Raw genomic sequence first — 27,763 nt, forward strand, 5'->3', positions numbered from 1 at the left:
CGTCACTCTCCCGCATGCCTCGCTGAAGGATGCTGCTGGCTGGCAGCGGGGCTTTGGCCGAGCGGAGCTTCCCTGGCAGCTTGTCCCCCTCTGTCCCTCCAGACAAAGCTCTTGAGGATGGGAAGGGGACGAGCCCGACAGCCCACTCCGGGCTTTGTTCGGCGTTTGGAAGGTGCCGAATTCCCTCTCTCCGGAATGAGAGAGCTTAATGTCCCGTATCTAATTAGCAATTTTCCCTGCACCTGCCCCTCCACTGCCCCCCTCCCCGCCGCCCCCCAGGCCATCTGCCGTCTCGGGGCCCGCGGGCAGACGTGCTGGGGAGCTGCCGGCCTGCACGTGGGGGCAAAACGGCTTCGTTCCCCACTGGGAAGGAGCAGAGCCCCCGTCCCCTGGCGTCCCAAAGCCACAAAGCCCTGCTGTGACCCTCCATCGCCACGTCCCCCTCCGTCCCTCGGCCTTTCCACCCCCTGACGAGAAGCACCCAGCGCCCGTCCCGGGGCTGGGGGCGGCGATGGCTGAGGGGGGCTGCGAGGGCAGAGCAGACGGGGCCGACGGGGACTTTTTGTGTGTGTGCGTGTGTTGTTTTTTTTTTTTTTTAATTATTTTTTCCTTTCTGGGGGTGGCTGGGAGACAATGGCGTGTCTCTCGCAGCTTTGATCGCACACCAAGATTGATGCGGCCGGGCCAGCTGGCGGGCAGGCCCCGCCGCCCCCCCTCAGCGCCCAGCAGCTGCACCACGCCGCCGCCTCCCCCCCGGCGCCCCCTCCTCGGGCACCGGGCCCGGCCCGTGGCCGTGCCCCCCAGTCCCCTCGGTAGCCCCCTCCCCAGCCCCGGCAGCCGGGCCGTGTGAGGGGGGCAGCCCCGAAATGGCGGCGGCGGGGCGGGCGCTGCTCCCCCTGGCGGCGGCGGCGGCGGCGGCGGCGGGGCGGGCCCCGCATTCCGGGCATAGCAGAGCCCGGCCCGGCCCGCAGTCGGCACCGGCCGCGCTCCGCGGGCAGCAGCACGGCCTCGGCGCTCCCGCCATGCCCCGGTAAGTGCCGCCCGGCCCCGGGATCCCGCGGGCAGGGGGCTTCCCTTTGCCCCCGGGGGGCCGCCCGGGACGGGACGGAGCCCCGCAGGCAGCCCCCAGCTCGGGGCTGTGGCGAGAGCGGCGGGGCTCAGGCCGGCCTGCTCCCGCTGCCCGGCGGCAGCAGCAGCTCCCCGACGGTCCCCGAGCTCCCCGCCGACGTCCCAAACCTCCCTGCCTTTCCCCGAGCTCCCCTCCGACTTCCCCTCGCTCCCCTCCACCGTCCCCTCGCTCCCCTCCAGCGTCCCCTTGCTCCCCTCCGACATCTCCTCGCTCCCCTCCACCATCCTCTCATTCCCTTCCAACATCCCTTCACTCCCCTCCGACATCCCCTCGTTCCCCTCCGACGTCCCCTCATTCCCTACTGACGTCCCCTTGCTCCCCTCCAACATCCCCTCCAACGTCCCCTCGCTCCTCACCAATGTCCCCAAGCTCCCCACCGATGTCCCCTTGCTCCCCACCGACATCCCCCCATCTCCCCACGCAGGTGCCCACCTCGCCGCTAGATCCCGACGCGAGCTCCTCGGAGGGAAGCGCGGCTTTGCCAGCGGAGATGAGGACGGCGGAGGACTCGAGCGGGACGGTCCTGCACCGCCTGATCCAGGAGCAGCTGCGCTATGGGAACCTGACGGAGAACCGCACGCTGCTGGCCATCCAGCAGCAAGCCCTGCGCGGTGGCAGCGGCGGCAGCCCCCGCTCCTCCCTGGAAAGCCTGACCCAGGAGGAAAGCCAAATGGTGCAGCAGTCCACCAGGCAGGAGCCCCAGGGCCAGGAGCATCACGCTGACCACCTCTACTCGGAAAACAGCGGCTACCGCCTCTGCCAGCCCCAGCACAAGGGCGAGGAGCTGCCGAGCTACGAGGAGGCCAAGGCGCACTCCCAGTACTACGCAGTGCAGCGGGGTGGGCAGCAGCCCGGGGGGGCCGAGAGCGGCGCCCGGCGCCCCGACGACTCGCTGAAGGACCTGAAGCACGGCCATGTGCGGTCGCTGAGTGAGCGTCTGATGCAGATGTCGCTGGAGAGGAATGGGGCCAAAGCGCACAGCCCCATGAGCTCATCCCACAGCTACCCCCAGCTCTCCCGGCACTACACCCTGCGAGGGCAGCGCCCCGAGGGGCCGGAGCCGCGGGGCCCCCCCCCCAGAGTATCCCTACATCATCCCCAGCCAGGATGCGGCCGGCGCTTATCTGCCCCGACCCTGCTCCCGGGACGGTCCCGGCTTCCAGCACCCCGAAGTCAGGTAACCCGCAGAGCCTGCACGGGTGCCACGCTGTTTTTGGGGTGCAGGGGTGCCGTGGCTTCACAGAGCGGTTGGGCAGCACCGTTCGCCCAAGTTTTCCCTGGCGTAGCCAGACCGCGGTTCGTTTTTCTCCAACCGGCAATGAAAACCCCGCTGTTCTGGGAGGGATTTGGGGTTAATTCAGGAGCTGGAACCAGATCAGGAAATGGCTAAATTCGGAACGGGCACGGGCCAGCGTGGAAGGAAAATGTGCTCCCTGGGGTGGAAAATGCCACCCGGCAATCCCCAGCCAGAGATGCCCACGGGCCCTGGCACCGGGCTCCCCTCCATGCCACAGGGGAGCTGCTGGGGACTCTGCCAGTGGCGTGGATAAGTGTTGGGCACTTCTTCCTTCAGCAAAGCCCAGCTCCACTTTGAGCTCCACTTTGAGATCCATGGGTGCAGAGGTTCAGGCATCGCCTGGCATTGGGGAGGGCTGGAAGCATCGTCTTCTGGCGTGGAAAATGGGGTGAAGAGGGGAACTGCAATAGGCAGGGGGACGCACGCTGCTCCACGCCTTGCTGACCTACCCGGGCTGAGAGCGATAGCATCTCTGGCAGGAAGCGCTCTCCTTCCAGGGAACAAAGAGGGGAAGGGGAGCCACGAGGAAGATGCATTTGTTCTTCCTCACTCCTATATCACCCCGCAGGAATGCGGGCTCCAGCGGGGCGGCTCCGGCGGGGCGGTCGCACGGCTTGGGATGGCCGAGGCGGCTGTGGGATGTCGAGGAACTCGGAGCGCTGTAATGAGGAGGTATTAATAGTTTGGTGGTGAGCCTTTGAGCCAGGAGCCGTGCCAGGAGCCCTTGCTTTGCCCAGAAAGTAATGAGGAAAAAGGGTAGAGCTGCAGGCTTTCAAGGTGCATCCTTTGCTGAGAATTTTCCTAGCTGCATCATCCCCAGTCACAGGGTGGGACTGGAGCCCCTCCTGACACAGCGGCCAGGTCCTGAAGTTCTCAGGTGTCCCAGGTGCTTAAATCGTGGCTGTGGAGGTGCTTGAGCTCCAGTCAGCGCTGTGAGGTGGGATTTGCCTCGCATCTGAGAGTGCTTGAGTGAGAACACAAACCCTTCCTGGCCCTGGAAGGCAGGCTGGGTGCTCTCAGAGCCTCCCTCATCCTTTTGGGAGACCTGGGGGCACCCAGCACCTGTTTCATCCCTCTGGTGAGCCCAAGCAGCACCCACAGGTGCTTCAGGAGCTTTGTTTTTCCACAAGGGTCACCTAGAGGAGGAAAACATGGGGGCTGTAAGAAATCCACAGGGTGCTGGAGTTGCTTGGCGTGCTTTGTCCCTGCAAAGCCCCTCAGCATCCCGCTCCTTCCTCCCAGCAGGCTGATGCCATCGCCCATCCCCGCGGCGTTCCTGCCCGTGCCAAGCGCGCTGGGCTCGCTCGGCCCCGCCGGCGTGGAGGCCCTGATGAGCGCCCAGGCGGCCTCGGCCGGCAGCCGGCTGGCCCAGGCGGACGCGGTCCTGCGGGAGAACGAGAGGCTGCTGCGGGAGAACGAGAAGCTGCGGCGGGAGCTGGAGAGCTGCGCGGAGAAAGCCAGCCGCATCCAGAAGGTGAGCCGGCCTCCGCTCCGGTGTTCGTGTGTCGGAGTGGGATGCGGGATCCCAGCCCTGCCATTTCTTTGGGATTTGAGCAAGGAGTGTGGATACTCGGTGGAGCCACCTCTGCTTCGACCCAGAGCTTTGCCCACCAAAGTCCATCCCTCTGGGAGGAGGGGACGTGGCTCAGTGACCTCCCACCCCGACGTGCTGCAGGCAGCAGGCTTGGGCTGGGAGCGGGTCCCCCCCTAACCCCACCCCCCCCCCCCGGCGTGGCTTCGTCTGCACAGCGAGGCTTTGTCCCCTGTTTTGGGGCAGAGCTCGTGCATTTGCTTCCTTGCCGCCTGGGGCAAACAGCTGCTGGGGAAATTCACCCCCCTTTTGTGTTTTAATCTCTGCCCCCTCCCTCTGGTGGCTTTGCCCTGCAAACAGCTGTGCTTCAGTGGCAGGGCAGCTCCTCGTCCTCACTGAGCGGGGAAGAGGGGGGGAAGAGAGCCCATTCTGTGCCTCCGGTAGCACTCGGGCTGCCACAGAAAGCCCTTTGTGCGGCTGTGCACAAGGACAGGGCTGTTCCCCGCCGGACAGATGGACAGTTGGAGGCACAGGGAGAGGCTGGGCCAGCGCAGGGGGACTGCGGCGCAGCCAAATCCATGCTAGGGCCAGTGAGAAAACTCCCTCTGTGCCCACAAAGCTAAAAGCAGGGGGAAAAAAAAGAGTTTTTCCTCCAAAACACATGCTGTGGTGGGGGTTCCTCGCTGCCACTCCCATGGGTTTTCTGAGTCCCGTTGGCAGCTTAGGGCAGGTCAAGAAGCCCAGGCGATGTTTCGCCAGCATCTGCCTTTCTTTTCCTCATTCCACAAATATCTCACCCCCGCCCGTCACTTCCTCCTCCCCAGCTGGAAACGGAGATCCAGCGCATCTCGGAGGATTACGAAAACCTCATGAAGGCGTCCTCCAAGCGGGAAGCGCTGGAGAAAGCCATGAGGACCAAGAGAGACGGGGAGATGCGGCGGCTCCAGGACTTCAACCGAGACCTGAAAGGTGAGGGTGGCTGCGACCCACAGGAGCATCGGGGTGGTCCACTTGTGTCCCCCAGTTCCATGGCGGATGTGGTTGGCCAGACCCCTCCACACCCCTGTCTCTGCAGGCGCCCCGAGCCCTTGGCTTTTCCCTGACATATTTCTTTTTAGAAGTTTCATTGCTCTGGGTGTTTTCACCAAGGGCTCCCGCTTCATCCGATCAAAACAATGATTTTAAATCTGAATTTTTCTTTGCATTTTTGTGCCAGAACGGTTGGAATCAGCCAACAAGCAGCTGGCCAGCAAGACCCAGGAGAACCAGGAGAGCAACCAGGGCACCGTGGCAAAGCTTCTGGCACAGAGTAAGTCCCCGGGGGCTCGTCTTCACCTGGCTCCCCTGTGGCAGGGACTCTGTGCAGAAGCCTTTAAGCTGGGGGAGGAGGCGGTGGGGGCCGGGTGGGAGCTTTTTGCCCTTCCCCAGGGATAGCTGTGCTGCTCCGGGCGCTGGACTCGAGCCATTAATCCCGGCCGGCCGGCGGGGTGACCTGCATTCTCCGCATTCCTGCTGCCGAGCCGGCTCTTCCAGCACAAAGTCCGCACTCCCTCCCTGCGCCCGCCTGGCCTTTCCTTTGCTCCTCTCTCCTGAGCAAGCTGGGATTTTTTTTTTGGGGGGGGGGGGGGGGAATACAGCAAAACCCATCTCTACATTTCTGCTGTGTGTTATTTCAGCAGAGAGACAGTGTTGGTGTTACGAGGGAGGAATTGTGTCCTCTTCCCTATAGTGGCTAGCTACAAGCCAGGACTGTTTTTTTCTGTCACAATTCAAATTTTGGGCTGCAATATGCCAAAAGGAGGTTTTCTGATGCAGCTAGTGTCCGTGCTTGTGGCCGTGTCCATCAGGACATGTCCATGCTCTGATGTCTGTGCTGCTGGTATGTTACCCGTCACCGACACACCACACGTGCTGGGCAAGGGCTTCTCACACCATGCAGTTGGGTCAAGAACCATAGGCACGGCCTCTTTTTTAGGGGCCTCCATATGCTCATTCCTCCCTCACCTTTGTGTCTCCGGGGCTGAGCTCTGTGTTTTTCTGCAGGCTATGAGCACCAGCAGGAGAAGGAGAAACTGGAGCGGGAAGCCTCCCTGCTGCGCAGTGCCAACGAGGACCAGCGCCGGCGGGCAGAGCTGCTGGAGCAGGCGCTGGGCAGCGCCCAGGCACGGGCAGCCAAGGCGGAGGCCGAGCTGCGGAAGAAGCGGGCGTACGTGGAGAAGGTGGAGCGGCTGCAGGCAGCCCTGGGCCAGCTCCAGGCCGCCTGCGAGAAGCGGGAGCAGCTCGAGCTGCGCCTCCGCACCCGCCTGGAGCAGGAACTGAAGATGCTGCGAGCTCAGCAGGTGGGGGCATCCTGGGGACCATGCGGCAGGAGGCACCGGTGACCTCCATCCCGGCATCTCCTCACCTTCTCTGTGGGTCTTTTTTTGTCTGCTTCAGAGGCAAGTGGGCGCCGCAGGCGGGGGGACGCCCGAGCTGAGTGCCCACAGGCTGTCTGAGCAGCTGAGGGAGAAGGAGGAGAAGATCCTGGCCTTGGAGGCTGACATGACCAAGTGGGAGCAGAAGTACCTGGAGGAGTGCACCATGCGGCAGTTCGCCATGGACGCCGCTGCCACCGCCGCCGCCCAGCGGGACACCACCCTCATCAGCCACTCGCCACGGCACTCGCCCAACAGCAGCTTCAATGAGGACCTCCTGCTGGTCAACCACAAGCACCAGGAGATGGAGAACAGGTAGTCCCACCTCACCAGGCCTGCTTTCTGACGAGCTGCTCGTTGGGTGGTGCGGTAACAGAGCATCCCCAGTGGGCCAGGTGGCTCCAGTGAGGCTTCATCCAAGGCTTTGGCTCCATCACGCTGGCCGATGGTCCTCCTTCTCTTCTCAACTTCTGCCTCTTCACCTCTCCAGGTTAAAAGCCCTTCATGCCCAAATCCTAGAGAAGGACGCTGTCATCAAAGTCCTGCAGCAGCGCTCGCGGAGGGATCCTAGCAAAGCCCTCCAGGGCTCCCTGCGACCAGCCAAGTCTGTGCCATCTGTCTTTGTCGCCTCCGCTGCAGAGGGTACTTCCCGGGGCACTGCAGGTAAACGAGGGCATCCCAGCCCTCCTCACCTCTGCTTCCCAGCAAGGAGCAGCCTAAAATTTTCCCTTGCAATTTTGGAAGTGGCTCTCCATAGCTGGGAGGTTTGGGGGCGTGTTGGGTGGGATTTCTCCCATGCTGACAAATCCCTAACGACGTCTCCTCTGGCAGGCAAAAACACTGCAGATGAAGTGCCAGCGGTGCCCACTGCTGTCCCCCCACCCTCTCACGCCAAGTGCGGCAGCAAGGATGGCAGCACGCAGACAGATGGGGCGGCGCAGAGCTGGGGCGAGGGCACAGAGTGCCCGGCTGGCTTGCAGGGTGAGTCCCATGGTCCCCAGGGATGCTCCGAGGGATGCGGGAGGTGCAGGGAGCGGGGCTGGGTTTGGCTGTCGGCTTTGAGCTGAGACTAAATCCACTAAAACTGAAGCAGTCTGGCTCCAGGAAGAAATCCTGCTTGCTTCTCCAGGCCTCATGTTCTCCCCTCATTTCTCTGCAGAGAGCTCGGCCACCCCCAGAGCCCCAGACCTGTCTGACATGGTGGAGATCTTGATTTAAGGCTCTTCTGGCCTCCCTGCCTCAACTTCCCCAGTGTGGCCGGGGAGAGCTGCCGTCACCGTGGTGGAGCTGTCCAAAGAGGAGAGGCAACAGTGCAGTCCTCCACGTCCAGTCTTGGCCACTGTCCCCACCATGTGCCCTGTGCGTGTCCCTGGGGACGCTGGAGCACCTGGCCCCGGTGGCAGCTGCCTGACAGCCCAGGAGATGTGACCCCCTGTAAATACACCCCTGTTTTGTAGGACGGGAGCAAATCATTTCAGCCTCCTTCCCCACTTCCCCTGGGGTTTCTTCCCATCCCTCCCTTGTTGACTCCTTCCCATCTCCATCCCCATCTCAGGAGCTACTGGGAGAGCCCTGGGCACATCCCTTTTTTTTTTTTCACGAAGGGAGGGAGTGGAGTGTTGGTTAAGCAAAAAGAAAAAAACAATAATAGAGGGAATGGAAGGTGGAGGAGAAACGTGCTGGAGATGAAATGCTCAGAGTGGAGCAAGCGTGCACCATGTCCAGGTGGGATGCACCGCCCCGTGGCCCCCTCCTCTACTGGCAGCTGGCTTCTGCCCGTAGCCAATGTTGACTGCTCGGTCCTCAGAACTCAGACACTTCCCAGCCTTGCCCTTCGTGCATATATATATATTTTTCTTTCTTCTTCAAACATGTGTGCATTTGCTGGACAACTGCATTTTTTATTTTCTCTCCCAGACACGTAAAAAATGCGTTTGGTTCTCATGCATTGTTTACAAAGTGGAAAACAAAGCAAAATATGAAAGAGGAAAAAAAAAACCCACAACTTAATATATTTTATATTAATATTGGTATTTCTTTTTAAGTATTTCGTGCTGTGAACTTTTTTTTCCTGCCAAAGACGACGAGTTCTTGTTTGTGCGTTTTAAGTTATCTGGAGTATTTAAACGTAAACCTGGCTGTTTCGTTATGCCGCCCTATACCGAGATTGCTGTAGCATTCCACTTGGTATAACAATATTTTAATAAAAAAATAAATAAAAACCCACAAGTCTCGACCCCCCCAGTGTTCTTTTCGTATGCGATGCCATGCTCGCCCGGGGAAGTGGAGATTGGGGTGAAGGACGCAGCCGTGTGATGCCCCACAACCGTCCTCTTCTTCCTGGTGAGACTTCCTTGCTGCCAGGTCTTCAAGCCCTTCCTGGTCCCCAGGCTCTTCCAGGGCTTCAGCAGCCACCTCTCGGCCCTTCCCGTGCTGCCCAGCTCCTCACTCTTCTCTTCTGGAAGGCCAGAAGTTCTGGTGTTCGAGATGGGGCTGCCTTAGGACTTGCACAGCCACAAAATGATGCTCCCCAGCTTGATGCTCTTGTTTGCCGCAGTCACTTGAACTTTTTCTAAGAGCTGTCACAGATGGACCACCCTGGAAGGTGGCTTCTGAGTATGGTGGGTACCAGTGTGACGGCGATGCTGAACGCGAGCTCTGAGCCACCCTTCCTATCCACAGCATTCCTCTTGTGAGCGTGTCTCCATCCTGGCGTGATGTGCAGCCGCTGCACAGCCTCGCTCACTGCTGTGCTCAGCACGGCGGCTTTGGAGATACCGTGCTGGGGAGCTTTGGCTCCTCAAGCCCAAGGCTGTGGGGGAGCATGGATGAAAATTTAGGAGCCTCCATCCCTTTAGGGGCAGGTTGGAGAGGCCCAGAAGGATGGGAAGCCCTGAGCTGGGCCGTACCTGCCCTGCCTCCCCCTGCTCCTGCTCCCCAGGGGCTGCAGTGGCCGCTCGGGAAGGGCTGCAGCATTCCTGGCATACCGCAGCAGCTCACGCCCGCTGCTTTATTTACCCAGATCCGGATGCAGGTCGGCCTTGCAGCAGGTCTGGCTGCTTGCAGGCAGCTTTTCAAGAGCTGCAAAAGAAAAAAGGAAGGGGAAGGAAAGCCCCAAAGCCCACCTATAAAGGAGGCAGGATGGGGCAGAATGCTTCTGCTGCTGCAGCCAGCAGGGCCGGGGCTGCTTTGTTTTGGTAGGGTTGCTTTCCAGCTGCAGGAACAGCCTGATGCAGCTCAGGCAGTGGGGCTGTGGGTTAGGAGGAGCTGAGACCCACCAAAATCCAGCCTGAGGGCCCATGCTGCTGCAGCAGCATCCACCGGTGAGAAATGCCTCACAAATTTTGCAGAGAGGGGAGGAGGCAGCAGGCAGGTTGGCTCCAAAAACTCCGATTCCCTTCCCTGGAGGCAGTGCCAGGGTAGGAGCTGGGCTCTGTCCCCACAGCATTGCCCCCAGCCGCAGCTCCTCCCTGGCATCGCTGGCACCTGCTGGCCTTCATCACACATCGTGTCCCACTCAGGCCAGGATGTGTCCCTGTCGCTGCCGCGGGGCTGCCAGCGATCCTTTTGCTGTCTCAGCCAAAATGCTGCAGGGGAGCCAGACCTCCTGGTCCCATCCCTGTGTCTGTGGTCCTTGTGTCCCAGCATTCCTGCGCCCCTGTGTCCTTGTGCCTCTGAGTCCTAGCACTCCAATGCTTCTGTGTCCTTGCATCCCTGTGTCCTCAATCCCTGCATCCCTGGGTTCCTGCATCCCTGGGTCCTCAGTCCCTGGGTCCTTGCATCCCTGGGTCCTTGCATCTTTGTATCCTTGTATCCTTGATCCCCGCATCCCTGTGCCTCGCCCCCTGCATCCCTGGCTCCCCGTGTCCCCGAGGAGGGGTGGCTGCAGATGTCTACCAAGCTGCTGGCCGTGCTGGTGCCCAGACGTGGCACCTTCTGCAGGCTGCAGGTCCATGGCCCTGGAAAGATGGAAAAGGGCCAGCACGGGCTCTGCTCCCAATGCCACCATCATCACCCCGGTGGCTTCGAGTCAGTCACCACATGCCGGGGCAGCAGCTCCCTGCTGGGTGAAGGGGAGGTGGCTCGGCTCGGGCAGGGATGGTCCTGTCCCTCCTGTGGCACGGCGAGGCCGTGGGCTCTGCGTGGGTCAGGGCATGGCTGAGGGGCTCAGTGGTGTCCCCCAATTTTCCTTGCAGCCCCATGGCCACCAGGAGAGCATCATCCCCCCCATGCTGCTCCCCAGCAGCATCTCTGAAGCCCCATCTCCTGCTTTCCCTCTTTCCTCCAGGCTCCCTTGGAGACACAGGTTGGAGCTTAGTTCTTGGAGCATCCTCGGAGCTTGGCCTCCTTCTCCAGAAGCTCCCTCCTCCTCCTCCCCCTGCTCTCTGTTTCCACGAGCCAAATGCTACAACTGGAAGGGAGAAGAGGAGCTCACCACGACCTCCCTGTGACGGAAAACACCTCTTTACAAAGCTGAGAAATCCCCGGTTTCCCACCAGGATTAGGCAGCAAGGGAATTTCACCCGTCTTCCAGCTAGTCCCCGTTTTTCTGGGGGAAGATTTGAGAAGGCCGGGCAGGGGCGAGCTGCCAGGCGCTGCAGCTTCTCAGCAAACCAGTCGGGCAAAGCACACCATCGGCTCCATCTCAAGTCCCGGCTTGCTCCGGGGGCTGGCAGGAATGAAGCTCTCCCCGCCACGCCAGCTCTGCCCTGCTCCTGCGCCTCCCGACCCCGGGGCTTCTCCTTCCTCCCCAGCCCCTGGCCTTCCTCCTCCTCCTCCTCCTGTGCTGCTGCAAGGGGACGGCGGCCGATGGCTTGGCGGGGCCGAGCAGAAGCAGCCGGAGCGAGCCGGGCAAATTCCTCATTCCTCGTCCCCGCGCCGCGCTGCCTGCCTGCCATCTTTGCATGCAAACAGTAAACAGGCTGTGATTATCCGGGATGCTTTGAATAACTGTGGCTATTTTTTCTCTTCCCAGTATTCTAAAAAGGCAAAAAATTCCCTGCGGTTTCTGAGTCAACTTTTTTTTTTTTTTTTTTGCTCTCCCCCCTCGCTTTCCCTTCTCTTTCCTTCCCACCACCTCCGTGACCTTGACAAGCCCGACCAGCGGGCGAGCTCAGCGCCCAGTTTTGTGCCCGCATGGGGATGCTGTGGGGAGCCCCGGGGGGACCAGAGGGACCCGAGGGTGCCCCCAACCTCAGCCACTCCTTGAAAGCTGACCTGGGCACAGCAACGTGTCCCCCCCCACAGCCATCACAACGGCTGGAGCCGAGGGACAAGGGGCGAGGGGACAGCCTGGGGAGGCGGCTTCTCCTAGGGAGGACTCCGCCGTCAGATCTCCTTGGTCTCCTTCACAGACCTTCCTGAGCAGGTCTGTGGGAGACCTGAGTGGATTTCGAACAGGTTTGAAGCCAGAAACTCCCACACAATAATTTCAAGCTCCTGCCTCATTACGAGGGGCCGTGAAATCAGCCTGGGTTCGGGCATCCCTCCCCTGTGCAGCGCTCACACTCAGAGCAAGGGAAGGGAAAGTTGCGAGAAATGATTTTAGGGAAATGCATGTTCCTTTAGCTAAACGTCATGTCCGCCACCCCCATCAGCGCTGGAGTTGTCTCCGGCCCAAAACACCTTTTTTTTTCTCATGTATTTCGATAAATAGGCAGGGGCTGCTTTCTGAAGCTTCTCATTTTCCAGCGTGACATTGAAAATATGGAAATGGAAAATTTCCATTTCGACTAGAGCTGGAGCAGGGCTTTGTGTTCGGTCTCTGGATTTTGGTGGAGCAGGACAGGCTGAGAGCTTTGTGGGGCTGCGAGCAGGAGGAATGTATGCCCCTGTCCAGAAAGTTGAGAGAAATGGGGACATCCATGTTTTTCTGCCTGGATGCTACTTCCAGGGTAGAAAACAACCAAAAGCAACCCAAAGACGTGGTGGTCCCAGGCTGGCAGCCTGTAAGAGATGCAGAACGTGCTGGCATCTGCATGGGGTGTCTGGAGATGCTTTGCAGAGCGGTGGCATTGTAAGGGCAGAGCAGCCCCGATGCCAGCGCTGCCTGGACAAACGGCCTCGTCGGGATGGATGGATGATGTCTGGCTGTGGGTAGCATGGCTGTGACCCAGCCAGGAGCAGCGGGCAGGGATGGAGAAGCTCCCAGCCACTGCTTCCCTGACTCGGGATTTGCATCAGCACTGAGTCGCCGCTCCGGAAATTTCTAGGCAAACATTTTCTCATGCAGAAGTGTCTTTTTTTTTTTTTTTAATTTTCTTTAATTTGTTTCCCTGGCTTCCCAGCTAGGCTCAGCATATTTTGGTTGCACCCCAACTCCCGTCCCAACATAAGCAAGCATGAAAAATACTGCCGGGCTCCCCACAAACATGTGCACAAACACCGCCATCGCGGAGGCTTTGCTTCAGGGAGCGCTTTGTCCCTGCACAGCGTCACCTTGTCCCTATGCAATGGCACTTCCCTTTCCACTTCAGAGCTAAAACTCTTCAAAATCACAAATGTGTAAGAATTTTTGTTTGTCGATCAAAGAGAAAGTATGCATTTTTCACTGTTGTCATGCTTAGGAAAATTACAGAAATATTTTGCATGAAATGTAGGGAAAGTAATTGGCTTCGGGCAGAATGACGGGAGGGGAATTTTTAACTACTGACGCTTGAAATTGAATGTATGAGGTCTCCTGGAACTTTTTCATAGTGGGGGATCACTTCCCTCGACTTTTCTGACTCTGAAAAAGCTGAAGCGTGTTTCATTGCAAGCTGATGCTTCGGAGCTGTGAGGAGCCGTGCTCCTCTCCCCTCACCTCCAGCCGAGGAGCAAAGGCTGGGAGCTCCCCATGCCATGCCATGCCATGCCATGCCATCCCATCCCATCCCACCCCATCCCTCCCTCTGTGAGCTCCTTGTGCCGCCCAAGGACCGCTGAGGTGCCGTGCTTTCCCTGCAGTGCTCCAGCTGGGTTTTGGCACACTTGTGCTTCTGAGCCAAGAGGTGGGACAGGCGAGCACCAGCTGGATGTGAGCTCGGAGCCTGGTTTGGGTTGGAAGGGACTTTGAGATCAACACACTTTGCTTTTCCATGCTTGGAGGAGCTCTGTTGGCTCTTCTTGCACCAAAACCCAGCGAGCAGGTGGTGAACAGGCAGGTAAGGAGAGAAGGACTTGTCTTGTGAGCAGCTGCAGGGCAGGGGAGTCGCGGTTATCTGCCGGCTGTTGCTCAGCGAAGGGCAGGGAGTGGGTGCCTCGCAGGTTCCCGCGGGGCATGGGATGCTGGCGGCGTGGGGCGACAGGAAGGAGCAGCAGCACCTTTAGAGAAAAACCAACTTGCAGGGACAAAAACACCAACAGCGAGCGGCAAAACACGGATTTTGGCCTTGGCGGAAAATGACATGCACTGGAAAATATTCCCACCCACATTTTTACAGCCTTAAAGCACGATGCTTTATTTTTTTATTTTTTTATACTTTTTTTTATTCTTAATTTTTTTTGCCTTTCTGCATCGGCTCCAGCATGAAGTAATACCACGCCTGGCCTCGTGATCCCATGGCACACGCGAGCAAATTTGCAAGTGCTGCCGTGCCTGCAGAGGGAAGGGGGCCAGGCCGGTGGGTGCCCTGTGCTGCCGCAGGGTGCTTGCCCCGTTTTTGGGAAGCTCCAGGGAGCCCCCTCCGCCGCCATCGCCTGCCCTGCAACTCCTGGCACGTCTTGAAGCCATCAAAAGTTTCAGAGTGTGTTGCCATGGCAACACATTATTTTTTCCAGCTGTTATTAAAAAAAAAGAAAAAGTGGAATAATGATAATAATAATAATAAAACGGAACCAAGAGAGGAAATTCTAAGAAAATGAAATAAGCTGGAAAGCTGGCAGGCGGCTCTCTTCCCCCCCAGCAAATATTGGTGGGAGACAGGGCAGGATCCATCCCCACAGCACATGCCAGGGCTCTTCCTGAGCTGCTCCATCCCCAAATAGCACCGCCACCAAGGCGTGATCCCGGGGTGGCTATTTCAGGTCGTGAAACATGTGTCTGTGTTGTCATGATGCATTACACAGCTCGACGGCAGGTCGGGAAGACCCACCCCAAACAGGGTGGCTTTTTTTGATGCCGCATGTCACCTTGTCCATCTATTCCTGACCCGTCTTTTCCCAGGGATTGGGAATAACCCTCCCACATTATTCAGATACAGGAGAGTTATTCAAGCCATGGCTCAGAGATGAGAATTGTGCAAATCCTTCCCAAACTCCCCAACTTTCTCGGCTTCCCTGCAATTCTCGGGGCGTCACCGTCCTTGCAGAGCGGTGGAATGAGCAGCATTTCCCTGGCGTCGTAACGCTGATGCAATGGGCTGGTGAATCAGTGGGGCTCGTTCTGCCTCAGCCACGCCATTGCTGTAGCTACATTTTACTATTTTAAGCCACTCAACCCAGGCAAAGTGAATGGCGAGTAACTCTGCCGGGTCTGATTTCAAACCTGCTGCGCTAACCCCAAACTATTCTGGTTCACGAGACCCTGCTCCAAACACACGGGATGCCAGGCGGTAACCCAAGCGGTGTTTAGTGTAACACTATAAAGGGTATAAATAGCACCCACGGCCCTTCTGCTGGCTGTGCTGGAGGGGCAGGGGGAACCACAATGCCCGCATCTGCCATCGGCCGGCTACTGAGGGCCGAGGTCCCGGCGTCCCCCTCGCCTGGGTGAATGAACGCTGGGGCCGAGCTGGGAGCAAACGCCATGTCCACATTCTTCAGCCCGAGCCGGGAACATCAGCTCCTGTCCCGACGCCAAGGGCTGCATTCCTTCCCAATGCTGCTCCCAAAAATGCCAGCCCCGGACGGTGCCACTGGGTCCAGGAGGGGGCTCGGGGTGCCTGCCGGCGGCGCGTGGCAGGGCCGGGCAGGGGATGGCGGGCATGCGGTCCCGCGTGTTTACCGAGCAGCGGTGCTGGCTGCAGGGAACGGCAGGAATGCGCTCCTCGCCAGACCCCAAGGACAGGCGGGCGGACCCGGGGAATTTGCTCCTCCAGCCAGTTGCCATGGCTGCGTATTTCAGAGGAGCAAGCAAAGGAAAAAAAAAAAAAAAAAAAAGAAAACCGAAACGTTTTCTTGGGAGGGAAGGAAAATAGCAGGGGGAAAAAAATGCAGAAGAGTAATGAGAAGGACTGGAGAGGCCAAGAAATGCATGAGGTCATCCTTAGAAACTGGTGTCGGAGGAGTTCTCCGTAGCTCAGGCTACTCTAATATTTATTGTGTGTTGTTCAAACCCCGGCTCCTGGCACCAGCCGTGGAGCCCTTCAGAAGCTCCACTGCGCCATGGGCCCTTCAGAAGCCTCGTGAAAAGCTGGGGCTGGGCTCCAGGAGCGGTGGAGGGAGGCTGGCGAGGAGCCCACTGGCATGGCAGGAGGGCAGCATGGCTTGCGTGGCCATGTTGTCCCGGTGGGCACCCAGGTGGCTGTGAGCCAGCAGCGTGCCCGTGTCCCAAAGAAGGCCAAGAAGTTAGGCAAAGCCCCGAGAGCAGGCCGAGGGCATCCTGCCCCTCTGCTCGGCACTGGGGAGGCCACAGCCAGGTGCCGGGGCCAGGCCCTGGCCGCCCAGCACAAGACAGACCCAGGCACACCGGAGGGAGCCCAGATGAGACCACCGAGCTGCTGGAGGGCCTGGAGCCCCTCTGCTGCGAGGAGAGGCTGCGGGAGCTGGGGCTGGAGCAGGGGAGGGCCGGGGGAGCCCACCCGTGCCCATGGGTGCCTGCAGGGAGCTGCCGGCAGGACGGAGCCGGGCTCCTTGCGGTGGTGCCCAGGGACAGGGCAGGGGGCACCGGGCACAGACCCAAGCAGAGGGGGTTCTCTCAGGGCATTAGGGACATGGAGGGGGACCAGGCACTGGCACATGCTGCCCACGGGGGGGCTGGGGGCTCCTCCTTCGAGTGCCGGGGCTGCCCACGCGTGGCACGGCCGGGCTCGGCCCCACGCTCGCTCCCAGGCCGGGCGGGCACTGCCATCTAGCGGCCCCTGCCCGCTGGGGACCCGCCGGGCCTCGGGCTGGTTTTGGGTTTTTTTATTCATTAAGGAACGTGTTTTATTCATTAAGGAACGTGTTTTTGCTGGCTGGTCTCATTCCGCGCCCGACGGCGGCCTCGCTGCCCGGGGGGGAAACAAAACGTGCAAGTGAGGGGTAGGAAATCTGTTGCCCTCTCCAGGAGGGATTGTTAACGTGCAATGCCAATGTTATCAAAATAACCACAATTTTGAAAGCAAGAGGCAGAAGTGTAAGCTTTCCACATAGCTTTCACCCCGTAAAACGCCTCCAAAAGGTCAGCCTCCACATGTTGCCTCCAGTGCCGTGCCCCGCAGCTCCGCAGGGAAGCTGAAGGATGGAAAACGCCGAGGTGGGACCTGTGGAAGTGACCCGAGGTCAGGCTTCTGCTTTCTGGGGAAATGCCGAGGTACAACTTACAATGGGACCAATCCCCTCTGCGGGGCGTACGGTGGCATCCAGCAGAGAAACTCCCTGCACTTCCACCGAACATTAGGTGACTCGCGGCTGCCCAGAAAACACCTGGCCTGGGATTTTCGGAGAGCTCTATGTCGAGGAAGAAGTTTTAGCCGGCAGAGAAATGAGCTGGTGAGAGCATGCGAGGTCCCTGCAGATCACTTCTCCTCTTACAGCTGCGGTCCGAGATGGGGCAGGACCAGGCCTAAGCAAGTGCCTGCTTACACCATCCTTCCTCACTCTCTTTGGGTCCTTAAAAGGTTTTTCAGCACTGAGATCTATGTGGGAATGCTGGCTATATTATATTGCATGAAATATATTTTTAAATAGTGGGTTCTTAAATTATTTTGGTGAAGGAAGGCACTTTCATTGAATTCCAGGGGTTGTGACAAAAAATATGAATTCTCAGAACTGGGGTATTTTTATTTAGCATTTTCACTACCTCTCCAGAGGAAGGAAAAATGTATTTTAAACCCATTCCTATTATATTATATTATACATATATATAATATATTTATATAATCCTATTATATTATAGTACCATCCCTCAATACCATACCTCAATACCATTATAATACCATTACAATATTGAGGGATGGTATTAAATATTATAATACAATGGTATTGAGGTGCTTGATGAAGTAATTGGGATGAAGGTGGCCAAGCTGGAGCATCCTTCCCTGAAGCATGCCCCAGGCCCCCAGGGAAGGCAGCCCTGGGTTCAGCACTCCTTTTTGCCTTGATATCGACACACATGTGCAGCTCTCCGTACTGCAGCCAGCAGGGAGCAGCTACGGCATGGCTGAGCTCATCGCAGAGGAGCGCGTGGTGGAAAAGCTGTGCCCCCCACCCCAAGCTGCTCCGAGACATCCCATGCCACACAGCAGACAGGGCTGGGAGAAACGGTCAGCCTTGAAAGCAAGAAAGGAGAGCAAATGTAAATCACATAGCAAATCCCCAGAGCCTGCTATAGTCATTTACGCTTCTCCAAAGCATTAAGCTACTAGTGAACCACCCAAATGCTGGATATCCGTGAATTCCCATGGTGTGAGTGGCTGGAGGATGAATGGTCCAGCAGGGACTCCAAAAACACCCAGAACAGTTGGACAAGAGGAGGCAAGGTTGTCTTTCTCCAGCCCTTTCCTGACCCTTACCTCATTTCCAAGACGAGGATCTATGAAAACACAGCAGTCAAAGAACAGAATCGTCAAAAGCACAAAGCATTTTAATGAGGCGAAACATCCTGCTAAGTCTTTCGGTTTATTGGTGTTGAGCATGTTCCAAGCCCTAAGAAAAGGACTCAGAAAAACTATTAAAATAGTTGGCTTACGGGACCTGCAATGTAAGCATGATTAAAATTGATCTGACTCCATTTTGGCCTATAAGAGAGCTTATCATCTACAGGAATCAGTTTTTCAGAAGTAAAGTATCTGTCTCAAATAAGAGGTGTCCAGTTGAGCTTAGGGTGCAACAGCATTGCCAAGTGCTGGGAATAGAAGCAGATACGAAGTTTGGCCACGATATAGCAGTGACTGGATCCTGTGTCCAGCTGAGGAAATTGATACCAGTGCTCTCCTCCATGCCCATGGGCAGGTCCTGGTGAGTCTGGACACCTTCTGTTCTGGTCCAAAGGCCACCAGAAGCTGCGGGAAGGATCCTGTTGCCGACAATGAGTTTGTTAGTATCATCTAGCATTCATCATGGTCTGGAATGTGTGGTTACTCCAATAACCTAAGCACTGAGAGGAGCTTAAGAGTCATGCTCTCTCATGTGTCTCGCTTTGATGGATCCAGGAACTACACAACCTCTTCTGGACAGGGCTGGGAGCAGTGAAAGCAGGTGAGTCAGTCGATGCTCAGTGACTTTACTCCTAGTGAAAATGGGGCTTTTAATACTTTTGCAGAAAGGAAGTTAAATAAATATTTTCCACTTCCTGGGTAAATGCTCCAATTGTGCTTTCGTAAAAGAAGGGTGGGCTACGGTGACTCCTAGAGCTAATTGCCTCCATTCTTGTAGTGTGTGTGGGCTCTGAAAAACCCTGCTAAACCATAAAACAGCTCAAACTGCCAGAGCAGAGGGAAAAACTTATTTAAGTGATCTGTAAGATGTGACTGCATAAGTTTATAACTGCTGTTCAGTTGACTTCCCAAGGGAGAAGGGGAATGCACAGGGGCGAATGAGCTCTCTGAGGATCACTGCACGTGCAAGTAGGGTGCTGCATCTGGTGCCACGCGCAGAGCTATGGTGCAAGGTCTGTCTTTTCAGCAGACATAGAGGACAGCCCCTGAAGACATGTTTTGAAGGTTCATTAGCACTGACAAGCAACCAAAAGACCAATCAAGAGGCAGAAACCCAAGCGTCTGTCCTGCAGACGGCTCTCTGGGTTCAGCACGGTTGAGCTGGTCTCAGGTCCCTGCCACCAAGTGATGCTCAGGACATTTGTGCCAAGGTGGTTTTAACAGCAGGGGCAGGGGGAGCTACCTGGCCTGTCAGTGCATGTTATCCATGCTCCAGATCCCATCTGTCATGCTCAGTCCGTAAAGGATGTGGTATTTTTGAACTTTGGTTCTGGGAATAGTAGCAGGGTGATAATAAGAGACCCGATCACATGAATTTTCCCTCAATTTTGTCATCAAAAATGTTATCATTTGTCATATTCTATCCTCTCCCAATACCAGCTCTCACCTGAGCATTAAGCACCACTTGGGTGCGTGCAGAACAAAATACAACAGCATGGCATTAGAGCCTTGCTGTATGACCCACGCTTGTAAAACGGCCAGGAATCCTGATGTCTGTTGGCAAGGCAAATGCTGTGGTTGACACACGACCCAGCCCCCCACGAGTCTCCCAGGGAGGGAAGAGGTGAGATGGCCAGCCACCAAACACAAGCAATTTATTTCATATTTAGCAATATCACGGCGTGCAACGCTCCCCTTAAAAGGCAAACAAGGGAAAGGCATGTCTCTTACCAACCACAAGCTGAAATCGAATTCAGATGCTTTGCTTCCCTCCAGCCTCTGCTTGTTTAGTGCCATAGTAGCTCTTAGCTTGATGTTCCTAGGACGTTTTTTCCATTAAATGCTACATTTCTAGGAACTTGTATACTGCATTTCAGTCAACAGCCGTGTGAGCTACATTTCCCTCTCTATACATATTCCAGCCTGAATGGTCCGACCCTGCAGTCCCTGGCCAGCTTTATGGACCTGCATGCTCACAGCAAGAAATTTAAATAATAATAATAAAATAGAAATATGTTGTGAAGGGGCGCAGGCTGAATGTCTGGGGCTTTTTTGCTTTGTGTTTAGTACTGGGTCTCTGCTATTGCAGAAATGGGACATCAGCCTTCCCAGCTAGTGCCCCCTGTTTATAGTTGATGAGACGGGGAAAAAAATAATAAACTGGGGGGGGGGGTCTTTACGTTTTTAGCTTTGAAATTTCAGCTCTTTCTTACCTGAGATGACTGCTGGTCTAGGTGAAGCCATCCGTTTGTCTGTATAATTTGATATCTGGACCATTCTCTCACCCTCAGTTCTCCTCCCTGGGCTGTGGGAAAAGGGATGGCAAATTTAGAGATATGGGAGAAAAAAGTGGTAAGCCCCCAGTCTGCTCCTGCCAGACAGGAGAGGAGAACTGGAAACCCTGGGACACCTGGCTCCTTGAAAGACAGATGCTGGACTGAAGAAGCAAACCATCTGGGCTGGGACACACATGTTTTCTGCTCCTCGGGCTGTGTGACCAACACGCAGTTTGGTTGGACCCCATCCAAGCCCTCCCCTGGTACTCAGGAAGAAGAGAAACTGAAGACAAAAATGGAGGAAGAGGCAGAAGTGTCTGTGTCTGTTTCCATGTGGCTAGTTCTCCACAAGGGGTGTTACACGGTCACTTACAGTCGTGAAGAGGAGGTGGGGACAGCCACCTTTGTCACAGCAGTGTGTGCCAGTGAGGCTGGACATGGGGCAATCCCAAAGCCCTGTCTCCTTTCTTCCAGCACCCCCGTAAATAGATGCCTCCCACTAAGTCCTAGTGTGTCAAACTCTCAGTGCCACTAACTGCCAGCTATCTGCTTTCTCAATTTTGTTTTGCATCCAGAAATGAATACCAGCTCTTCCACGCCTCCTGGGACACCGTGGTGGTAAGCGCAGATACCATCCCGCTCAGAGCACGAGCCGTGATGCATCTCGACGCCTGGCCAAGCAAAACTTCTCTGTAAGAGCGCTGTGAACTCACAGCTATTGCTAGCAGCTTTCCATGCAGAGTCTGTGTGTATCTCCTTGCAATGTATAATCTTACCCAGTATGGTTTTGAAAGACTGAGAACTTGATCCTGCCAAAAATAGTCTGTGCAGCCAAAACAAATCAACAGAGGATCTTTAGCATTTGTGCTGGCCTGCGAGTTACATTTTTCACCTTTTTCAAATGATACGTTTCTTGACATCAATGAAACCTTCATTTGACTTGTAAACCCCCTAATTATTCTTTCAAGTGTGACAAACAGTATTTTAATTATAACGTCAGGGCTCAGTAAGCAATTAGCTTCACGGGCGTAGCAGAAAAGATACACCACCAGGGACTTTAGCCCTAAAAGCGCCTGTGTGCAGACTGGCAGATGTATCCTAAGAATTTGTTTATTTGCATTTGGTTTATGTGGTTTTGGTGACCTTTCATTCAAATCAGCCAGTGACTTACAGGAGGCGAGCTGCATACTCACTGAAAAGAAATGCAGTAAAATAATCTAGGCCGGGCCTTTCTGCTGAATATCACATTTCTGCTGAATATCACATCCCCACGTCAAAGGCAGGGATGGCTGAGGCTAAGGGTAAAGTGACAATGTCCGTGGACAGGGACATTGCCCCCACGTTCCTGGTGGAGAACAGCAGCCCAGACGTGGGTTATCAGCTATAAGGCCTGGCTGGCTGGGTGCATCCTGCATGGCTACAGGGAGAAAGGGGGCAGAGAAAGGCTTCAGTCCCTTACGGTGACGAGGTAATGTGATGCCTAAGCCCATGCCACGTGGTTTCCACGTAGGCTGGACCAGAGGTAGAACCTTTTGCCCTTTGAGGTCCTCAGAGGGTAATTTGGAGGCCATGCTTCCTACCTCACTTTCTGGCAGGACAGGAGCATGGTGAATGTGTAGGTCACCTATGGGTCTGGGCACCATCAGAGGTTGTTTTATGGCCGGGGAGTGCCATGTAAGCTGCCTGCTCACCTCACCGGGAAAGGCCATCAACATTTTCATTGGGAGCTGGGTGTATTTCAGGATGCACGTCACTGAAACCCAGGCAAGGGTGGCTCTGCCTGAGAAAATACCACAAGTACAACAGATAGCGCTGCACTGGTCATCTTCGAGCCATCGGGACATAACAGTGCTTTGCTCTCAGCAACCTGAACCATGGGGTTGTTATTGCTGCTGTCAATCGATTCTTTATTTTAAGGGAATAAACGAGGTTTGTTGTTGAAACAGGCTGATTTTGTATTATCTGAATTTCTCAAAAAGAGCCTGTGGAAGTTTGCATTCGTTTAGTGTGCTAGTTTGGTGGATGCTTTTGTGATGATTTTTCTAACTCAGTTTGGGAATCCTCAGCCAAAAGACAACGCTCAGTTTTGTGGGTGGTCACTTCAGACCCGCAAGTTGCCTGCCTACCTGTGGGTCCCTAAGTGAGGTCCTTTAGGAAATTCCTGGAGTCTTAGATTTCGACCATGTCTGAACTGCATACAAACACCGGGTTTAGGGTGGTTGTTTTGGGTTTAGAGGCGGAGGACATTGTCTCTGGGGAAGCTGTGGCATGGAGGGCTCTCTTGCAGTCACCAGCATTACTCAGGCTGGTCCACATCCACCAAACTGAACTCTTGCATGTAATTTTCAACTCCATTTTCACCTTTTCTTGTGCCGCACACTGCTAAGTGATGCTTGTTGTGGGGAGGTGCGTGAACAAGTCCTTCTTCACCGCAGACATCGTAAGTGCAGGGCTTCTTATACAGCTTTCCACTCTGACGGCTGTGGGCTGAAACTTGCTGAGTTAAACCCCTCAGCAGCCTATCTGAATACCACAGCATCCCCCTGGCCCGATGTCCCATGTTGCAGAGCGATTGCGACGCAGGTTTCGTCTCTCAGGGGAAAGGTGGGCATGCTGGGTTGCAGTGTGGCACCACACCGTGATGGAAATAATGACATTTGAAATTTGGTACAGAAGAGGAAAGGGTCGGGAATGGCTGTACAGGAGATTCAAGGTTTCATAGAATCATGGAATCGCCTAGGTTTAAAAGACCTGCAAGATAATGTCATTTTTTGTCGTTTAACATTTTTATTTGACACTATGCCCCTTAAAAGCAGCTTGGGGATCTCCACAGGCAACTGCCTGAAAGGAAGTTGCAGTGAGGAGGTGTTGGTCTCATTTCTCAGGTGGCAAGTGATAGGACACTAGGAAATGGCCTAAAGTTGGGCCAGGAGAGTTTTAGAATGGATGTGAGGAAGAATTTCTTCCCCCCAAAAGTGGCAGAGCATTGGAACAGGCTGCCCGGGGAGGTGGTGGAGCTGCCATCCCTGGAGGTATTTAAGAGACACATGGATGTGGCACTTAGGGACACAGCTTAGGGATGGACTTGTAGTGTTCAGTGATGGATAGGTCTTTTCCAGCCTAAATAAATCTATCATGTGTGGGGATGGCATAAAGCTGCACCAGGGGAGGTTCAGACAAGGTATTAGGAAAAAAGTCTTTTTGTGAGGGTGGTCAAACACTGGACATGCCTCCTAGCAAGGTGGCTGATCCCCCAGGCCTGTCAGTGTCTGAGAGGCATGTGGGTATCACCCTTAACAGTATGCTGTAACTTTTGGTCAGCCCTGAGCGATCAGGCTGGGGCTCGATGATCTCCGCCGGACCCTTCCAACTGAGCTGCTCTAAAATCACAGAATCACAGAATCATTAAGGTTGGAAAAGCCCTCCAAGACCATCTGGTCCAACCATCCCCCTACCACCAACGTCACCCACTAAACCGTGTCTCCAAGCACCACGTCCAACCTTTCCTTGAACACCCCCAGGGACGGTGATGCCACCACCTCCCTGGGCAACCCATACCAATGTCCGACTGCTCTTTCTGAGAAGAAATGTCTCCTCATTTCCAACCTGAACCTCCCCTGGCACAACTTGAGGCCATTCCCTAGTCCTGTCACTAGTTATCTGCGAGAAGAGGCCGACCCCCAGCTCCTTGAGGGGGCACCTCAAGCGGGGGGGAAACCCAGCAAAGAGAGCGGCTGACTAAAACGCTGCACCTCAGCGGGCAAAGTTGAAAAACTACCTCAAAAAAAAAAAAAAAGGGGGGGGGGGGGGGGGGGAAAGGAAACGGTGCCGAGACCGAAACTTTCGAGGAGGGCGCCTCCGAGCGGGCACTTCGGCGGGGCGGGGCGGGGCCGGGTGGGAGAGAGGAGAAGGAGGAGGAGGAGGAGGAGGAGGAGAAGAAAGAGGAGGAGAAGAAAGAGGAGAAGGAGGAGGAGGCGGCGGCGGCAGCCGCGGCGGCGGCCGGGCGGAGGCCGCGCGTGCGCGGGGCGGCGGGCGGGCGGGCGCAGCCATGAGCGGCGGGGCGGGGGCTGGCGGCCGCGGCGTGTGAGGAGGGGTCGGCGGGGCCGGCGGGGCGGGGGGGCCCCCGTCCTCCTCGTCCTCGTCCTCCTCCTCCACTTCCCTCCCCGTGGAGATGGTGCCGGGGCGCCGGGGCCCGGAGCACGGCGGGGAGTGGCGGGGCCGGTCCCTCTCGGCGGCGGCGGGGCCGTGCCGGTGGTGGTGGCGGCGGCGGTGGTGGTGGGGCCCGCGCCGCCATCTCCTCCGCCTCCTGCCGCTGCTCCTGCTCCTGCTGCCCGCCGGCGCCGCCGGTCAGCTCGGCCCCGGCTTGGGCTCCGGCCCGCACGGCGCCGGGCCCCCGGCCTGGCCCCCCGCCGGCCCCGGGCCCAGCCTGAGCCTGTACCTGAGCGAGGAGGAGGTGCGGCGGCTGATCGGTGAGTGCGGCCCGGCCCGGGGCTGCGGAGCCTGGAGGGGGCCTGGAGGGGAAGGGGGAAGGGACCGGGGGGTGTCCGGGGCCGGGGGGTGGGGTGGGGATAGGGGGGTCCGTGGGGCTGGGCAGGGGTCTGTGGGGTTGGGGGGGCGGCTGTGGGATGTGGGGGTGGCAGATTTGGGGGGCTGGGGGAGGATGGAGGGGGCTGGAGGATGTGGGGGTCAGGAGGGGATGGTGGCGGTGGGGCTGGCCGGGTGTGGGGAGCCGCGGGAGAACTGGGGGGTGTGGGCAGGACCCCGAGCGGCCAGGAATGAGCCTGTGTGGGGGGCTCGGGGGGTCTAAAGGGGAGGTAAGGGGCCTGGGCTCTTGTGCTGTGGTGGCGGGGGGCTCCCTGGGCTGGAGCGAGTGGGGATGATGCGCTCTGGGAGCGGGGTGACCCCGGAGGAGATGAGCCGAGGCCCGTGATTTAATTAGCACGGTGAGTGACATTCGGAGGGCAGAGAGGAGACCTGGCAATAATTGGGTGCGTGTGTGAAAGGAATCTTAATTTCTAGGCAGGCTGACAATTGCTGTGCAAGGACTTGGAGACAGTTTGTGAAGTCCCCCATCTGGCCCGCTGCAGAAGACTTTCGTAGTAGCTTTGTGTTTGGAGAGTCTCTGATTTAAACAAAGATTTGTTTTCTGTGGGCTTTGGCTTGCTTAGAGTTGATGGATGGAGTCTCAAAACAAGTATGTTGGTATCCCCAGAGATTTGTTTTTCAGTAGGTGTCCTATGGCTCTGTAAGCTGAAAAACAAAATCTTCCAGCAGCTTATGACTTCCTTTGCATCAAATGGACAAAATAAAAATATCTCCAGTGAACTTGGGCTCTGTAAGCACGTAGCTGACTGCAGTCAGGGGACCCAGGGGGTGAATAACGCTGTAAACATTTTTTTCCCTTATGGCTTGCTCTGGCGATTAGCATTCTGCTGTCATCATTTTTACATCGCATGTGCTTGCTGCCAGATGCTCTGTTGCAGATAGAGGATAAAACAGTCAGGCTTGCTGTTTAGCTGAGTCTCTAAACAAGTAATTAATCTTGGAAATACTGAATGGTAAGGTTTGAGCTATCCAAAGTCTAGTGCCTGAAATGTGTCGTAGATGGACTTGCTCAGGCTTCAACTGGTCCACTACTGTAATTATTCATCATTAAGCATAACATGAAGAAGGAAGGATTTTTTTTTTAAAAGTTAAATTGTACCCCATAGTTTCCCTTGTGGGTGTGCTAACACGACTAAAGTCGCTTACTGTTCAAGTTGTCTGTAGCTGTTTTACGTTGCTTAAAATATCTGCAATGTAATGATCTGTTCTGCGACCCCAAAGGCTTGGAGTCTAAATAAACTTGAGTCTACCATGGAAATAACAGGTTTCTAGCGCTCTGGAAGAAATATCAATTTATAGATCCTGATGAACAGATTGCATTTTAGGGGTATTCTGTCCTATGTACTAGCTGTCGCAGATAAGGCGTAGTCTAGCTGGGCGTCTAGGCACAGATCTCAGGTACCTGCATGTATTCCTCATGCAGAAGAAAGCCCAAAGGGACACAAATGCATTGGTTGCAGTTCTTCACGCTTCTGAAGACAAAACAGTCTGCTCCTTTAAAACATTCCGCTCTGTAGTATCTGTAGTGTGTTTACGTCAAATCCAGTTTATAGTTGAAAATGCTCGCATCAGCGTGGGTGAGCTGCCCAAGTGGGCAGAGGTTTTCCAGTTCCTACAGCTTCTTTGAGGAAGCCAGTGGTTCAGTGGACACTAGGACAAGTCACAGTAGATAGGAAAATGACAGTGCTTGCGGAAGTAAACTGTTAGGTTCATTGAAACTGCGAGTATAACTATAAAAGCTAGTTTCTTGTATCTTTTGTTTCTAAAGGAACTCAGTCTCTTGCTACTGTCTTGCTGCGGTTGAAGGGAAAACTCTGATGCTCTCTGAAGTGCTAATAAACCCAAATGTTACACAGAGTTGCTACAGCCTGTGGTGTGTTTCCATGTTTCCTAATGTCGCTCGGGTGCTTGTTTAGATCATAAACTTGATCGGGAGCAAACGTAAGCACGCAAAAATGTTGATTTGACCATAGACTGTGATAGAGTGCATCCTCCCTGCAAAGCTGGAGCGTCCTCGGCGGCTGGGGTAAGGTCTGCTGGTCCCACTGCTTGCCAGGTTGTACTGGCTCAGGGGACCACTGCTCAGAAATAAGAGTTCCGTGCCGTACTGAAACACACTTTGTGTTTTTTATTGAGATTGTCGCTCTTCTATGTGGAAGGTGAAGAAATATTGACTTAAGATTATTTGTGGCTGCTCTTTCTGTGAAGCAGAGAAAGCGCAAATGGTATGGTTTACAGTGAAAACTGCCTTCTGCTTCCCTGGGCGTGTATGCCAGATTTCCACCGTTATTCCATGTGATTCTGACCATGTGTCTGCCTCAAGATGAATCGTTTTGAAATCATCAAAACTTTACATTTACAGATGAAAACTGGTGAAAACTGGCTCGTCTTGTTGTGTGAGATCAATTTGTATTTTGAAAAAGCTGCAGCATTCCCATGATCTGAAAGCAGGACTTGCTATATGGCAGACAGATGCTCCCTCTGTCAGAAATATCTCTTGCCGTTCCCATGGAATTTGTTCTCAGCCGTCCAAACTGTGAGCCTATGGGAAAGAAAAGCTGTGGTTTTCACATGTGCCGGGTGGCGATCCCGCCAGGCGGGGCTCGGCAGCAGGTGGGATGGAGGTAGGAGGAGATATGGCAGTGGGTCAGGGCACAGCCTGAGCGGTGGCAGCAGCAGCCAGAGGTGTGAGACAGGGGTGACGTGGGGTGATGCTTGCTGGGGAGAGCCGCCCAGAGCACCACAACTCCTCTTAGGGATGTCTGCGAGCGCTGCCAGCGTGGTGCCCCGTAGC

At 55.9% G+C, this 27,763-nt stretch overlaps 2 protein-coding genes and 1 long non-coding RNA gene across 6 annotated transcripts in view; 2 read left to right on the forward strand and 1 right to left on the reverse strand.

Annotated features, from left to right (window-relative positions):
* The first annotated feature begins 1,619 nt into the window (after positions 1-1,619).
* Positions 1,620-8,600, forward strand: AMOTL2 (angiomotin like 2). The gene is given in 10 exon segments (XM_035545069.2): positions 1,620-2,198; positions 2,200-2,306; positions 3,669-3,900; positions 4,782-4,926; positions 5,174-5,266; positions 6,001-6,296; positions 6,394-6,686; positions 6,862-7,034; positions 7,203-7,352; positions 7,531-8,600. Coding segments are annotated over 10 exon segments (2,127 nt in total). The 3' UTR covers positions 7,590-8,600.
* A 9,454-nt stretch (positions 8,601-18,054) lies between these two features.
* On the reverse strand, positions 18,055-20,914 carry LOC118247033 (uncharacterized). Of its 2 annotated transcripts, none has more exons than XR_004778281.2 (3): positions 20,738-20,914; positions 20,302-20,393; positions 18,055-18,507 (listed from the first exon to the last, which is right to left on the reverse strand). It is a non-coding gene; the product is annotated as an uncharacterized LOC118247033 (long non-coding RNA). The 2 variants fall into 2 exon arrangements; XR_004778280.2 differs by lacking the exon at positions 20,738-20,914 and adding an exon at positions 20,499-20,705.
* Positions 20,915-24,515: 3,601 nt separating this feature from the next.
* RYK (receptor like tyrosine kinase) overlaps positions 24,516-27,763 on the forward strand; it is a 58,036-nt gene continuing 54,788 nt past the window's right edge. For 2 of the 3 annotated variants that reach the window (XM_050712585.1, XM_035544928.2), the window contains exon 1: positions 24,520-24,833. In XM_050712585.1, coding sequence (XP_050568542.1) covers positions 24,536-24,833 — 298 coding nt within the window. In that variant the 5' untranslated portion in view covers positions 24,520-24,535. Of the gene's footprint in view, positions 24,834-27,763 lie in introns of all 3 variants that reach the window. The other variant, XM_050712586.1, reaches the window with a different exon arrangement.

Source organism: Cygnus atratus, chromosome 9 (genome assembly GCF_013377495.2).
Source record: "Cygnus atratus isolate AKBS03 ecotype Queensland, Australia chromosome 9, CAtr_DNAZoo_HiC_assembly, whole genome shotgun sequence".
NCBI lineage: Eukaryota > Metazoa > Chordata > Aves > Anseriformes > Anatidae > Cygnus > Cygnus atratus.